The 17136-nt window shown below is 41.7% G+C and overlaps 1 protein-coding gene across 4 annotated transcripts in view; it reads right to left on the reverse strand.

Moving 5' to 3' along the window:
* RAPGEF1 (Rap guanine nucleotide exchange factor 1) overlaps positions 1-17136 on the reverse strand; it is a 247919-nt gene that overhangs the window by 30844 nt on the left and 199939 nt on the right. For all 4 annotated transcript variants that reach the window (XM_033960223.1, XM_033960222.1, XM_033960225.1 and 1 more), the window contains 6 exons: positions 11961-12036; positions 9496-9580; positions 5221-5313; positions 3981-4169; positions 3701-3785; positions 2938-3032 (listed from right to left, as the gene is read on the reverse strand). In XM_033960223.1, coding sequence (XP_033816114.1) covers positions 2938-3032; positions 3701-3785; positions 3981-4169; positions 5221-5313; positions 9496-9580; positions 11961-12036 — 623 coding nt within the window. The remainder of the gene's footprint in view (positions 1-2937; positions 3033-3700; positions 3786-3980; positions 4170-5220; positions 5314-9495; positions 9581-11960; positions 12037-17136) is intronic.

Consider the following 17136-nt stretch of genomic DNA (forward strand, 5'->3'; position numbering starts at 1 on the left):
TGTGTATATTCAGGATTTCTTCTTTCATTTCTGCCATACTACTCACATTCTCTGTCAGCATTTGTTTTATTTGCCTCAGTTCCCCCATTACTTCAGCTTTGCTTAACTCCTCCGATTCATCAGCAGGAAGCGGAACCTTACTCGGGGTAATTTGATCCTGCTTCTGCCTTTTCGCCGCGCCTCCGGTTTCACTTTTACTCTGTCGGGTGCTCGCCATGCTCCCGCTCTCCTCTCCGATATTTTCGGCCGAAAACAGTTTAAAAGGAAAATCTTTTTTTATTCAACGGTTGCCCAGGTAAGAGGAGCGCTGCGATCACACGACCATTTTGTGTGCGCGCCAAGCCACGCCCCTCTATCCCATGCTTTTTTGAATTACAGCACCATTTTCCTCTCCACCACTTCCCTTGGGAGGGCGTTCCAGGCATCTCCTAACATTGCTCCCAAGTCTTCTTCCCTGCAACCTCAAATTATTTGGTTCTATATTAATACCTTTCAAGTATTTAAAAGTCTGTATCATATCTCCCCTGTCCCTCCTCTCCTCCAGAGTATATATATTTAGGTCTTCCAGGCTCTTATACTTCTTTTGGTTCAAACCCCTTATCATTTTTGTCACCTTCCTCTGGACCGCTTCAAGTCTTTTTATATCCTTCATCAGATACGGCCTCCAAAACTGAACACAATACTCCAAGTGTGGCCTCATCACCTCCCTTCTTCTGCTGGTTACTTCTCTTTCTATACAGCCTAGCATCCTTCTGGCTATAGCTACTGCCTTATCACATTGTTTAGATGTCTTTAGATCCTCAGGCACAATCACCCTAAGATTCCTCTCTCCGTCAGTGCTTATCAGCCTCACACCTCCCAGCACATATGGTTGATTCGGATTTCTAACCCTCATTGAATTTTAGTTGCCAGACATTTGACCATTCTTGTAACTTTTGCAGATCCTTTTTCATGTTTTCCACTCTCTCCGGGGTGTCCACTCTGTTAGAAATCTTGGTATTATCAGCAAAAAGGCTAACCTTACTTCTAATCCTTCAGCAATGTCACTCACAAACATATTGAACAGAATCGGTCTCAGCACCGATCCCTGAGGTACTCCACTACTCGCCTTTCCCTCCTCCAAGTGAATTCCATTAACCACCACCCTCTGGCATCTGTCTTTCAACCAGCTTCTAATCCAGTTCACCTCTTTGGGTCCTAACTTCAGCCCATGGAGTTTGTTTAAGAGCCTCCTATAAGGAACCACGTCAAAGGCTTTGCTGAAATCTAAGAAATTACATCTAGCGCACGTCTCCTCGCAAAGCATCATTAGCTTCCTATACATTTCGTAATTAGTTCAAGATTCTTATCCTTACTCACAAAGTGTTATTTTTCAGTAGCCCTTCCAATCTCTTTGCAAGGGAGTGGCTTGTCAGCTGCAGACCACCGTCTGCTTCTTCTCCATGCAGGTAGAGTGGGACCCACAAACAGGGAAACTCCTAGTACCAAAAAAAATTGAAGAAAGGCGAAAATAACTCAAATAAAAGAAAGAAGCAGAACAGAAACACTCCTTCTGGCTCGTGTGCAGAAGGGAAAAACTGTAGGTGGTAGTAGAGCTCTCAGTGAAGTAAGAGGGATACAAAGAAAAATCTGGAGTGGATTCCTTCTGCAGATGGCTTGCAGCCATGGGGATATAACCTGCTTATCTAGAATGACACACCTATTGTACTGAAAAATAGATGATATGGTTAGGCAGAACAGATAGGCCATATGGTCCTTATATGCCTTCATTTATATATTTTTATCAATCCAGAAACTGCATAGTCCTCCCATCACTATTTTCTGGATAGAGAAATACTGACGATCTAAGGCTGAATGGTGCCCCCTTATTAGGCAAAGTATGCAGGACTTTTTCTCTGTTTTCATCCATCAGTGGATAGAATAACCCACTGATTCAAGATTAGATTATCAGTGAGATTAGAAATGAACATAAACAAGCCGAAGATCATGAACACGGAAAATGATGAAGATTGTGAGCCTGAAGGCAACAGAATAGAAATTGTAAAGGATTTCAATCTCCTAGCCTCTTTTGTAAACAAAGCAACTAGCAGGGAAAAAGTACTCCATAAAATAGCACTTGGTCACTCTTCAATGAGGGCTCTCGACAAAGTATTCAAAGCCAAAGAAATAACACTTCAAATGAAGATCAGACTTGTCCAGAAACTCATTTTCTCTGTGATAAATTATGGATGTGAAAGCTGGACACTACAGAAACAAGATAGAAAGAAGACTGACTCATTTGAGTTTTGGTACTGAAGAAGGATTTTGTGAGTGCCGTGGACAGCCAGAACAACTAACAAATCGATTCTGGAAGAAATCAAACCGGCTTTGTTACTCAAAGCCCAAATGATGGAGTTACAACTGTCTTATTTTGGTCAAACTGTCAGAAGAGAAATATCACTGGAGGAGGACATCATGTTTGGGAAGATCAAAGGAACCAGGTTAAGAGGGCAATCTGCAATCAGATGGATGGATACATTGAAAACAACTATGGGGATGATGCTGGAGGACCTTACTGGACTAGCACAAAACAGATTTCTTTTTAGATCTGTAATTCATCAAGTCGCTAGCATTGAACACAAGTTGATGGCACCTAACTTAACGAAGGCTGAATGGTGCCCTTATTGGGCAAAGTATGCAGGACTTTTCTCTGTGTTTCCATCCATCAGTGGACAGAATAACCCACTGATTCTGGATTGGTCTGGTGAGTACCCTAAGGGAAGTCTTTGTTCTGTCTTCATTTGCAGGTTAATGAGCACAAAATCACAAATTTTGGACTTTTCTGGTAAGGAAAAGGAAAATATGATTCCCCCTTTCCCTTGATACAGGCTTTTGTCCTGCTCCTTACCAGTAAGACAATCCCCCTTCCCTAGGCTCAGCTCCTATCCCACTCCTCACCAGTAAGACATGTTGTTGAAGTGCTCAGTGAATTGAGTCAGGTTTGGGCTCTTCTCCTCGTTTTGCTCTTTTGCCCACAACAAAACTTCAGGTATCTGAAGGAGAAGCAAAAACCAAAATGTTGCAAAATAACAGGATATAGAGGAACATAGGGCACAGGTTTCATGGTGAAATGGGAACATGTGATAAAAGACATAAAATCAACACGATACAGAGAGGATACAGGGGTTACTAGGTATCTGGAACACAAAGGCTGCAGGGGTTACAGGATATGAAGCATATGGAATGCAGGGGTTACAGAATATATGAGAATACACAGGATGCAGGGATTATAGAGTACATGAAAAAACATGGGATGCACGCATTACAGAGTACACCCAAATATGGCATACATAAATAAAAGGAATGAGACAATATTTTGCAGGTAATGCATTTCACTACACAGAATTTAAAGAAATATCCCTAAGGTTCATAAAATCAGGAAAGCTGATTCAGAGTCAGTGCCTGAAGTGCAGCTTCTATTCGTTCATGAGGGAAACTCCATATAATAGGATTATCCGTCAGCGTGGGACTTCTTACCTTATGGCCTATCTGTCTCATGCTGCTTTTGTGCATTCACTGTTTTCTGACAACTCAAGCCAGAGCAAGCAGTGCACAGGACACAGGGAGAGAAGATATAAAGGGTTTCTCATTACCTAATTACAGGTAAAATGGATCATGCTCTAAGGCTAGGGGCACTTCCTTCTTCCCCTTGTATTAGTACCTCTATTTTGTAGAAGAGTTCAGCATCAAGCAGGGTCAATTGCTCTGCAATCTCATGGCTATGGAAGTCATGCAGGGTCCCTGGCCTGAAAGACATGAATAGACTTGGTTAAGGGCAAACAAACATTATTCTGCTTCTGAAATTATCTCTTGATAATATCAGCAATAGAAAAACAATGTCTGAATCACAAACTCTTCATGCTTGTTTCTTTGCTGCATTTGTCCTTTATGAATAATTTGGTGTGAAATTTATTTTCCCACTCGTTCCCCATGGCACTCGCCTGGCTGCCACACCCCGTGCTGCAAGGGGTCTGACTGTAGAGCTGCTGTAGCGCAGCATTCGCTTGTTCTCCACCTTGTCCAGTATGTTCTTGCGCAATACTCTAGCAAGGCTGAGCTCTCCGTTACACACCAAGCGGAAAACTAGGTCCATCAACAGCTTCAAGATCTCATCTGTCAACTCCACTAGGCTGCACAGACAAAAAAAAAGAAAAGTGTGGAGACAGTGCAATCCCAGGATTCAAGAATACCTTGAATTACAATTTCTCTACAATGAATGAAATCAGAGATAAGAGATAACAAAAAGATTTCAAATACACAAAAATAAATATCACTGTAGGTGCATCTGTAAACATTAACACTATCATAAACAACTACAATTAGATTTATATTCTATTTTATTCTATACTACAATTAATATTTGCTTTATTCTAACAATAACCTAATATATGAAAATAGAAATAGACCAGTCAGATTATCCAATTGGCTGAGCTATTCCTGTCCACACTGCCAAGGATATAGCCCAGTTGCCAGCCTTAGAGTATGACAGATTTAAAATATCATGCCTTTTACAGGACTGTTCTTGTACTCAGTCTGCCCTCTACCAGCTTTGGCGGATGAGCATACCACTGATCTCACCTCCAGTACACCACCCCTACCCAATTACAGTAATTACAGCAAGGGAAGAAAAAGAAAAGAGAATAAAAAGAGGCATACAATCTATCCAACAAAAAAGGAACGGATAACAAGGTAAGAACAGCAACATGTAGGGAGGCTCTAAAAAAGGAGACAACCTCAAAATAGCAGGCAAGTCCAAGCCTAGGCGAGGAAGACACCAGAAGGACTCAAGGAGAAAAGTAGAAAGGGTAATAGAAAAAATGGTACATATAGGAGTGCCAGATGAAAAAATCTCAGAAAGCCATTCGTTTCCTCTTGAGAAAACAGGAAATGAGAGGGAAAACCAAAAAGTGGAAAAAGAAAAGAACGGATGGTTCCCGTTAAATAGACCAATGTAGCATGAAAGCAGGAACAAAAGCAAAGAAAAGTGAGAAATTGAAGATTAAGTCATATATATGAACAGTTCTGCCAGGGGGCTTTGTGAGAGCACTGGAATGTCTTGTAAAGAGAACAGAACCAATGGAAGAAAACAGAGAAGCAGTTCTTCTCACACTATATGCTGAAAACAAAACAAAAGGAAACCAGTTGAGAAGGGACTGAATAAACAGAGAGGAGAACACTCACCACAATTCATCCACAACACGCACCAAAACAAAGAAAGTGTTCTTGCTGACTCTCTTTTTGAATGTGTCTGGAAAGTGACAAAATTTCTCATATGTTAAGCAGCAGGTTAAGGAAGATATTGCCAGTCCACAGAGCAAATTAACTGCAGAATACAGCAGGTGTATGAAGACTTAAGGAAGTACACTTACCATCCTCCCTGCTCTGAAGTAACAGACAGCTGCTGTAGATGAAAGCTTAACACAATCCCACAGCTGTCCTGCTCTCATATGTGCTCTATATTTTTGAGTTCTTCTCTCAAGAGGCAGCCTCTTTGGTATTTTTATAGCACAAGTAAATGCTAGTAGAATAGTAACAGCCTCTTGTATTTCTCCCAGCAAATCCCACTGTCCTTTCTCCCTTTTTTGGATTTCATTAGCAGAAGTATTATACATAAAAAAAGGACTGGATTTCTTCCTGCAAGAAGCACATGCAGGTGCCAGCCAAAAGGTGGCAGCAATGAGTATGCAAACACTAACCATTTCAATTCCCTAATACTCCTGGGAATCTGAAGCCTACAGGTTGACCTGAGAATAAGAACATAAGAATTTGCTTCCACTGGGTCAGACCAGAGGTCCATCGCGCCCAGCGGTCCACTCCCGCGGCAGCCCATCAGGTCTATGACCTGTGAAATGGTTCCTGACCATTTCTATAACCTACCTCTACTTCTATCTGTACCCCTCAATCCCCTTATCCTTTAGGAACCTATCCAAACCTTCCTTGAACCCCTGTAATGTGCTCTGGCCTATCACAACCTCTGGAAGCGCGTTCTATGTGTCCACCACCCTCTGGGTAAAAAAGAACTTCCTAGCATTTGTTCTAAACCTGTCCCCTTTCAGTTTCTCCGAGTGACCCCCTAGTACTTGTGGTTCCCCATAGTCTGAAGAATCTGTCCCTGTCTACCTTCTCTATGCCCTTCAGGATTTTGAAGGTTTCTATCATGTCTCCTCTAAGTCTCCGCTTTTCCAGGGAGAACAACCCCAGCATTTTCAACCTGTCAGCGTATGAAAAGTTTTCCATACCTTTTATTAGTTTAGTCGCTCTTCTCTGGACCCCCTCAAGTACTGCCATGTCCTTCTTGAGGTGCGGCGACCAGTACTGGACACAGTATTCCAGATGTGGGCGTCCCATTGCACGATACAACGGCATGATGACTTCCTTCATCCTGGTTGTGATACCCAACATTCTGTTCGCTTTCTTGGAGGCTGTTACACACTGTGCCGATGCTTTCAATGTTGAGTCCACCATCATCCCCAGGTCTCTTTCAAGGTTGCTTACCCCTAGCAATGATCCTCCCATTTTGTAGCTGAACATCGGGTTCTTTTTCCCTACATGCATGACCTTGCATTTCTCTATGTTAAAACTCATTTGCCACTTTTTTGCCCATTCTTCTAGTCTCATTAGGTCCTTTTGCAGGTCCTCACAGTCTTCCGTGCTTCTAACCCTGCTACAGAGTTTGGTGTCATCAGCAAATTTAATAACCTCACATTTCGTTCCCGTCTCCAGGTCGTTTATAAATATATTGAACAGGAGCGGTCCCAGCACCGACCCCTGTGGAACTCTGCTCATGACCCATTGCCAGTCTGAGTAATGGCCCTTTACTCCAACCCTCTGTTTCCTGCCTGCCCAGCTAGTGTTTGATCCATTGGTGGATATCCCCTTGCACCCCGTGGCTCCACAGCTTCTTAAGTAGCTGTTCGTGAGGTACCTTGTCGAAGACTTTTTGGAAGTCAAGGTAAATGATGTCTATGGATTCCCCCTTATCCATCTGGCTGTTTATTCCCTCAAAGAAGTACAGTAAGTTCGTGAGGTACGACCTTCCCTTGCAGAAGCCATGCTGGCTCGCCTTCAGTTGTCCCTTGTTTTCTATGTGTTCGCAGATTGTGTCCTTAACCAGTGCTTCCATCATCTTTCCCGGGACCGAGATCAAGCTCACCGGCCTGTAGTTTCCCAGGTCACCCCTTGATCCCTTCTTAAAGATGGGTGTGACATTTGCTATTTTCCAGTCCTCTGGGATCTCCCCAGTTTTTAAGGATAGGTTACATATTTGGCGAAGTGTTTCAGCTATTTCATTTCTCAGCTCTTTTAGTACCCTCGGGTGGATGCCGTCCGGACCTGGTGATTTGTCGCTCTTCAGTCTGTCTATCTGCCGGAGGACATCCTCTTGGCTTACCTCTAGTTGGACCAGCTTTTCATCATGGACTCTGTTTATGATCTCCTCGGGTTCTGGGATATTGGATGTGTCTTCTCTCCTGAAAACTGACGAGAAGAACTTGTTTAATCTGTCAGCTATCTCTTTTTCCTCCTTTACCACTCCCTTCCTGTCTCCATCGTCCAACGGTCCCACTTCCTCCCTGGCTGGTTGTTTCCCCTTCACATACCTGAAGAATGGTTTGAAGTTTCATGCTTCCCCCGCCAGTCTCTCCGCATATTCTCTTTTCGCTATCCTAACCACTCGGTGACAGTCTTTTTGGTGCCTTTTGTGCTCCTTCTGGTTTTCTTTTGTTTGGTCCTTTTTCCATTTTCTGAAAGATATTTTCTTGTCACATCGCCTTTTTCACTGCATTTGTTATCCACGCCGGGTTTTTTGTGCGATTCTTTTTGCACCCTTTCCTAAACCTAGGGACGTACAGGTTTTGTGCTTCATGCACCGTGCCCTTGAGTAAGGCCCAAGCTTCCTCTAAGGTCTCCATTTTCCCTGAGCTGTTTCTGAGCTTCTTTCCCACCATTTTCCTCATGTCCTCGTAATTTCCTTTTCTGAAATTGAGTGCTGTCGTTGTGGTTCTTTTCACCTTTGATGTTCCTATTTTTAGCGTGTACTGGATCATGTTGTGATTGCTGTTTCCTAGTGGCGCTAGTACTACCACCTCCTTTGCGGGTCCTCCTAGCCCGTTGAGGATTAGGTCAAGAGTGGCATCTCCTCATGTTGGTTCCATGACCAGCTGTTCCATGAAACAGTCCCTCACCGCCTCCAGGAATTTTGTTTCTCTCATGCAATTTGAGTGTCCAATGCTCCAGTCTATTCCAGGGTAGTTGAAATCCCCCATTACCACCACACTTCCGCTTTTGCATACCTGCCTCAATTCAGCCTTCAGATCCTGGTCGTTTGCTTCCGGTTGTCCTGGTGGGCGATAGTACAGTCCCAATTTTATGTCTGCTCCATTTTCTCCTGTCAGCTTAACCCATAGTGATTCCAAGCCGTCCGCCCTTACTGTTGTTTCCATCCTGGTTGAAGGAATGGAGTCCTTTATATATATCACTATTTCTCCACCTTTCTTGTGTGTCCTGTCCCTCCTATAGAGTTTGTACCCTGGTAGGACCACATCCCATTTGTTGTCTTCGGACCACCATGTTTCTGTGATTCCAATTATGTCTAGGTCCTCCTTACTGGCTGTAATCTCTAGCTCTCCCATTTTGATTCTTAGGCTCCTAGCATTAGTGTATAGGCAATTTAAGTCCTGGTTGTTTACCTTCTCTGTTGGTTTTCCTCGTGGTTTGGTGCTCCTGCCGACCTCCTCATGGGCTGCCAGTCCCTGAACCTCGTTCCGTTCATCCTCCTCCTGTGGTGTGTCTGTTTCGTCCTCATTTCCCTCCTTTGGAGTGTCTATCTCGTCCTCAGTCTGCTTCCCCATTTTTGGATGTCCCTCTGGCTCCGGCTGTTTCCTCCTTTTCCCGCTCTTTAGTTTCATTAGTTCCTTAGGCCCCTGCATTGCGTCTTTGTTTTTTTTTCCAAAAAATATCCACTCAGTCTCGAGCCCTCTATCGCCTTTTCCCTGTTCAGTATCTTTGTTTGATACTCTAGTCCGATGTGTCGATGTCAGATCGACTATCGGCTTTTCCCTTGTCTTCAGTTTAAAGCCATGTCTATGCCGGTCTGGATGTTTCGTGACACATCCAGAAAGCATGCGGAATGAAGGTTCAGGAATTAACAGAGAATGCAGAATTTGAGCACAAACTAAGTCTACTTAGCTCATCTATAAATAGGCAAAATATATTCACTCTCATCTAATGCCCAATATAATGATATTATTAATTGCACAAATTTACAATATAAAAAGTTACAAGTTGCCCAACATCAATCCTTTTGTACAAGGAATACACATTTTGTAATTTTATATATAATATTTCATTTGGTTGCGATTCAAGGGGTTACAGTGCTCATCTCAGCCAGAGGGACAGAGGGGATAGTCTGCTCATCCTGGGCTGAGGAGCAGAGAGTTAGTCTGCCATAAAGGATATCTATACTGCAATTTCTGGATAAGTTCTTCTGGTGAAATAAATGTTCTGTAAGTTGTCAAAAAGGCTTCACAGTATAACACCAGATCTAAAGGGAAAAGAAAGCATAAAGAATGTTATCAACAGGACAAAACATCATCAGATTTAAACAACTCAACACAGAGCAATTCTAAAAGAATATAGCAACACAAGACTACTGTACATGTAGGTTATATGTGCAAATGTTTCACACACAGATATATATGTACCTGCACAGTATGTTGCTTGTCTGGATTTACACAGTTATGTATATAGGAGGAGAGAGGCCTCTGAAAGCACATGGACAAACTGTCTGTAACATATGTACAGAGCTTCTCTATTACGCCTATTAGTACGTATACTTATGTGTGCATGTTGCGTGCAAGTGCAATAGTATCAGAATACCTGAATCTTATAACATAACATAAATCTTTATTTATATACCACAAAAGCCTTTCAGTTCGAGGGGGTTTACAGGAAAAGTAGATGAGGAAAGTCAGCGAGCTACAGCAAAGGAGAAAGGACTGAAAAATTATATAGATAGCATAGAGGGAGGTTAAGCAGGGTTTTATAAGGAGGGAGATAAATAAGTAGGAATGTTCATAGGCTTAGAGTAACAGCGTGGAATAGGAGTCAGTGGGTCGGAAGCCTTTTCATGGAAAAATTTAAAGTGGATCATCCTGTTTGGGGAAGAGGACATTTATAAATGTTATTTATTGTAACTAAAAGTAACCACCTTAACCTATTAATGACAAATAGCTTGAGCCAAATCCACATAAATAAAATAAATCTCAAGTCAGTATTTACTATGGAATGATGCCAAGAAATGCACACTAGGGGAAGATTTGTTTACCTACTACATTGTGCACTTGTGCAAACCATACAATACATACGATGGGCATTAAATAATTTATCTATCTGAGTATGAAAGAAAGCAGCATGATGAAACAAGTCTGTGCATGTTGTGACATGTCTCAAGGTTACTCATGCACAGTTGCAGCTCAGTGCGAGTCTAACATTCCAAGAGAAAGTCCTCTTGTGAATCAAGTAAGAAACTGCTAGATTTGGAGTACTGTTCAGTGATAAAATTTCTCACAAAAGAAGGGAAAAAGCCAAAGAAGATTCCTGAATGCATGACTGCAGCTTACGGTGTGTTTGCCCCATCATCCTACAAAGTAAAATTTTAGAGCAAGCAGTTTAAGTGGATTAGAGAATCCATTGAAGATGACCCTCACACTGGGCGGCCTATGGAAGCAACTTCCATAGAAATGTGAAAGAAGGTTGATGATTTAATTTTGTCAGATAGACAAATTAAGATTTCCCAAATAACTGAAGAAATGGACATCTCAGCAGGTACAGTTATGAAAATAATTCATGAAAAGTTAGGTATGTCCAAGGTTAGTGCAAGATGGGTTTCAAGAATGCTGATGCCATGTCAGAAGGCCACGAGTCTCCAGTGCTGTCAGGAGAACTTAGAGATGCTCCTTGAAGACCAAGTGAATTTTTTTCATCATTTGGTGACTGGAGATGAGACTTGAGTCTATCACAGAGATCCTGAGTCCAAATTAGAGTCAATGCAGTGGAACTCCAAGTCATCTCCCACCCCAAAAAAGTTCAAGACAGAAAAATCTGCAGGCAAAGTCATGGCAACTGTCTTCTGGGATGATGAAAGACTTTTGCTTCTGGAGTTCATGTCACACAAGACAACCATATCTGGGGAGTTATGCCAACACAATGATCGCTTTGCAGGAGTCAACCAAGGAGAAGAGATGAGGAAAACTCACAGCAGGTGTGCTGCTTCTTCACGACAATGCACTGGTGCACATGTCATGACAATCATAGGCTGCCATCCAAGAATGTGGGTTTCAGCAGCTGAATCGTCAACCCTACAATCCTGACCTAGCTCCCTTGGATTATTTTCTGTTCCGGAAGTGAAACACTGCTTTTTTTTAACATTGCAAATGCAAGCAGTGTTTCACTTCTGGCTCACCATACAATTGTTTCCCACGTACTCACATTTATAGGACCCCCAGGGACCCCTGAAGAAGACTTTGTCGAAACACGGACAGTATTGGGTCCTGTATCCCTAGCGGACTAGGTCCTTTAAGGCTCTTATGTGGATGATTTATTTTTATGTGGATGAAATTATTTTACGTGGATGATTTCAGTGTACCTTTGGAACTTTGACCCTTTCAAATAAAGTCCATTTAGGAACATCGTCACTCCACAGAGTTTTTTTGGGTTTTCTCTGGATTTTCTTCTTTGTGGATATTTTGGGGTCAATTCCTTTTGTTTTTTCTACTTTAGAGGAGGCCATTAAATATTGCTAAAGAATAGATAAAACTTCTATCTGCCTTCTATCTTTTCCTCAGAGAGATAACTGTAGCCCATTTCTACCCTGCTCTCCATGAGGAGTGTAGCAACACATCAAGTCTTCCCAACACACTTACCTTTCCTGTCTGTCTCTGTTGCATGCACTAAGAGGATGTCCCCAGATCCACCTCGCACATCTGGCCCATCCTCTCCCTGCAGGATAAACAACAGCTTGGTAACAACATTTCTAAGCATGGTGAGTCATCCTCAGCACTGAAATCTACTTTCAGGTTCAGCTGGGATATTAGCAGATATCCATGACTACTCCTTGTTCAGGGTTTCTGCTTTATACCACTGGTAAACAGTAGGGAATGCATCCCAAAAGACAATATACATGACTCAGTGGATTTTAGCCAGCTGGAACTAAATATAGGTAACTTCTGTTCAAATACTAGCTGTATCTATACAGGTTAAAAAGGTAGGGCATAGAGTACCAGACAGACTTTCACTGACAACTGGCCCAAATATAAGTTTAGTACAGAAACTATTACTGTACATAAAAAGCTGATATTTAAGGGGTTTGGCTCCCAATTTTGAGTTAGACTCCTTTATGCTCCTAGATTCATTAGGCTCTTAAATTTAGAAGCCTAAAAGTGGGTTGACCACAAGGAAAGATTTAGGATGGGGAAGAACAGCTAGAAACTTAGCACTGATTTCAAGCACTTTGCACTTAAATGACAGGCATAAATTTAAACATGAAAAAACTAATGTTACTGGATTCAAAACATTTTCAACCAGACACAAACTCAAATAGAGCAAGATATAAATGACAATTATAACATTAACTACTACAATTATCAAAAATTAAGAGGAGAGACCTCAGAGGCCAACAGACAAGTAGCCTTTTGCGTCTTTCTCAAAGCTCAATTTTCAGTCATTGGCCAAAAATCTCTTATACTTTACTGACCTATAAATTATAGCCTGTACCAAATATTAGCGTTCGATTCAATTTAGCCCCAAATAATGTCCTGAATACATTATTTGCATTTGGCTGAATAGTGATTTAATTTCAATATGAATAATCCGGGGCTCAGTTGTACTAAATCCTACTGAAATAAAACATTTGATCTCTGATATATTGCCCATTATTCATATTTGGCTTAATATTAAAATATGCTATTTGGTACAACCCTAATTATATATATATATATTTTTTTCTTAATTATTCTTCTATATACAAGAGAGCTACATTTAAAATATAGTTTTGCAATGTGGCTTCAAAAAAATGATATGACTTCAAAATGACATTCATTTAAAATTAAGCCAAAGTGTGACCAGGATGAGCACATGAAAACATTATTGCACCACTAACAGAAGAGCATTTTCAAAAGAACATTCAAGTCAGAATAGAGATGTCTATCTTACAATGTCCGAACAGATGTTCATTTCCAACAAGAAATACATCGGGATTTCCCCCGGGATTTCCTGTTTGAAAATACACAAGATGGACATCAATGTTCTGTGGAAGTCCAACATGAACTATTTTACAATATGGAACAGCAAAAAAGCAAAGACAAGGCTATCTGTCTGGCAACACTCTTAGAAGAATGGCCATACAGATGTCTCTGCAAAGCAGAGTAGTAGCCTAGTGGTTAGTCCAGTGGACTTTAAACCAAGGGATTAGGTTCAAATCCCACTTTAACTTTTCTATTTTGTAACTGTGAGCCCTCCAGGAACAGAAAACACAGTCACTTATTGTAACAGGTGTTATCCAGGGACTGCAGGTAGATATTCTCACATGTGGGTGACGTCATCCACGGAGCCCGTTATGGACAGTGCTAAAAGTGTACTGTCACTTTAAACTTCTTAAGAAGCTTTGAGACTGAATGCATGTGCCTTCCTGACAAACGTCGGTTCACAATTCCTCAATTTCGTAAGCAAGCTAAAAAGCTAACCAGGGGAGGTGGGATCAGGCAGCATAGAATGGTGCTGCAATTGTGGCTCATCAAAGTTTGAACACGATTGTATTCTGTACAAAGAGTCAAATTTTCTTGGAGCTATGGGAAGGGTGAGAGGAGTCTCCCAGTTCTTAAACATAGCTTCCTTCAGTAGAGTGTGAAAAGGCAATATCAGAAGCTCTTTAGGAGGTTCATCAAAATCTAACACCTCAGGAGTTCTGCTCTCAGATCAATGTCTGACTCCAGTTTAACAGGAAAAGCTTTCCCCATCTGTCTGATAAAGGTAATCCTTCTGGAGATATGCTTCTTAGTGGTGGAGGAGAAGGATCTGATGGTATATATAGTTTTATTTTTTAAAAAGAAAAAGAAACAAAGAAAAGTAAGTTAATTATAAAAGAAAAGAAACAAGCCAAAAATAAGTTGACTGGGAAGGCAACTCGATTGGGAAGAATAACCTGAATCACAGTTACTGGATGCTAGGGTCCACCTTGGTTAACCGAAGAAAAGGATCTGGGTATCACTGTAGACAATACGATGAAACCTTCCATCCAGTGTGCGGCAGGGGCCAAAAAGCAAACAGGATGCTGGGAATTATTAAAAAAGGGATGGTTAACAAGACTAAGAATGTTATGATGCCCTTGTATTGCTCCATGGTGCGACCTCATTTGGAGTATTGCATTCAATTCTGGACTCCTTATCTCAAGAAAGATATAGTGGCGCTAGAAAAGGTTCAAAGAAGAGCGACCAAGTTGGTAAAGGGGATGGAACTCCTCTCGTATGAGGAAAGACTAAAACAGTTAGGGCTCTTCAGCTTGGAAAAGAGACGGCTGAGGGGAGATATGATTGAAGTCTACAAAATCCTAAGTGGAGTAGAACAGATACAAATGGATCGATTTTTCACTCAGTCAAAAATTACAAAGACTATGGGACACTCAATGAAGTTACAGGGAAGTGCTCTTAAAACCAAAAGGAGGAAATTTTTTTCACTCAGAGAATAGTTAAGCTGTGGAACGCGTTACCAGAGGATGTGGTAAGGGCATATAGCATAGCTGGTTTTAAGAAAGGTTTGGACAAGTTCCTGGAGAAAAAGTCCATAGTCTGTTATTGAGATGGCATCCCTCCTGCTTTCATCTATGGGGGAGGATGGGGGGCGCAGGGTATCAGGTGGCAGAAAAGAGTGGGCATCTCTCCTGCCAATTTTTTATTTTTAAGGAAGGGGAGGAGTTGGTTGAAGAGGACATAGTGGGGTGGGGGTGGGGTCAGTATAGGGGGGTTAGTCAACGGTGGCAGAAGAAAGCAGGCAATCATCCTGCTGATTTTTGGGGAAGGAGAGGTTGGTTTGGGGGTGGTCAGTGCATGGGAGGTTCCTGGGAGTAGGTATCCCTCCTGCTGATTTTTTTTTTATATTGGAGTCGTTCGTCGGTGGAGGATGATTGAGGGAGGAGAGGCTTTTTTAGGGTTTTTTTTATGGGGAATATATTGTGTGGGTACACATCTGTGTCATTAAAAAAAAAAAGAAGCGCTCCAACAATGAGTGGTAATAGTCTGCTTTAGGGCTTGAGAGAGAATACAGCATGGAGGCTCTGATCCCGATAAAGTCCTGGCATTAGCCAGGTGAAGTGAGATACATCCCAAGATAAGTCCTGGCATTGGACAGGTGAAGGGGGATGGGAAAAGGACACTTTGCTCTTTACAGAAAATCTGCTCTCACCCCCTGCAACTGACATCTACCTTATCTATCTCTGCAGATGATAGAAACAGTAGATTAACTATGGAAAGATATTTCACCATTAACTGAAGAACATGCAAAGATGGAGAAATACGCTGTTTTATGAGTTCAATTAGCTACTGTAGGAATAAAACTAGAGAAAAAGCAACAGGTCCTGAGGTTGTGGGCTAGCTGTGGTTTTACACCAAGGCCCACCCAGCCAGATATCATAAAGAGATAAACAGACCGTGGTCAGAAGACAGAATTCTCAGAAGGAAGAATTCATAAGAAAAATCACCTAATAGAAAGTATCGGAGATGTTTAAAGTTGGGAGGGGGGGCTTGTGCTCGGAAGTACTAATATGGTGGGGAAACAGGCATTTCGGGGAAAAGGTAGGCTTTACGGAAAACAGAGTAAAGCATATAACATGACGTAGATAAGAATAGCCAATAAATGAATGTAGTTAGGCAGTAATGCATAAGTAAATAGCCAATAAGGATGTATCATGTGATGTAAACCAACGTGGTGTTGGCCACTAAGAAATGTATAAAAACCAGGCCTTTAGGAAGGAAAGGTCAGAGCAGACATCAGAGGACCTCTAGGCCTAGAGGTCACCTTCTGTATCACCTTCTGTTACACTATATACTAAATGGTTTATTCCTGTAAGCTGTTATTGATTGGATAAATAAATATATACTTATTGAAGCAAGTATATAGTCTCATTACCGAGGTCTCATTACCGAGGTAGGCCTGGACAGCGGCCTATCTACCTCAGTGGTGGACCCCGACGTTGAAAAAGGGGACACGCCCCTTTAGAGACCTCACTGGATTGAAGGCCTATACTCTGCTTGTCAGATTGCCTCTCCATTACTTTTGGCCAAAAGTGTGTTTCTGGGTTGCCTGCTTGTACTTATGCAGTGTCTCTACCTAAACTTCCTTATTTTCTTGCAGATTTGCTGTGTTATTTTACTTCCCCTTTTATGCGGTTTTTTCTTTCTTTTTCTAGTTTAAAGCCAGCAATGGAATGTGGTCTGTCTTAAACACTGCTTTCTCTGTTCTTACTAATCCTGTTTGTTTGTCGTTACACAGGCCCTGTGGCGTCAGCTTTGGACTATCCCGGACCCTGGTGCAGGATTTCATGTCTATTCGCCTGGGACCGGGCTACCATCCCTAGCTGTCCTACGGGTCCTGTATAGACTGGCAGGTTGGATAGTCAGTCTATGGTCCAAAATTTATGGTTTATAATTGATAGTTTATGAGTCCGAATATACAGATATGTGTATATATGGTTTTAACTGGTGGGTGGTAGCCAGTCCATAGTTTAGGAATTGTTTAAGAATTAGGATATGTGTATATATGGTTTTAACTGGTGGGTGGTAGCCAGTCCATAGTTTAGGAATTGTTTAAGAATTAGGATATGTGTATATATGCTTTTGACTGGTGGGTGGTAGTCAGTCCATAGTTTAGGAATTGTTTAAGAATTAGGATATGTGTATATATGTGGGTGGTAGTCAGTCCATAGGTTAGGATAGGAGTCAGCATAGGATAGGAGTCAGAATGGTTGGCGGGTTGTGTAGTCAGCCTCTAGTTCAGGGCGTAGTTGATGTATATATGTGTTGTCACCCACTAACACTTCCGTTTTATATG

The sequence above is a fragment of the Geotrypetes seraphini genome, chromosome 10 (assembly GCF_902459505.1).
Source record: "Geotrypetes seraphini chromosome 10, aGeoSer1.1, whole genome shotgun sequence".
NCBI classification, from domain to species: domain Eukaryota; kingdom Metazoa; phylum Chordata; class Amphibia; order Gymnophiona; family Dermophiidae; genus Geotrypetes; species Geotrypetes seraphini.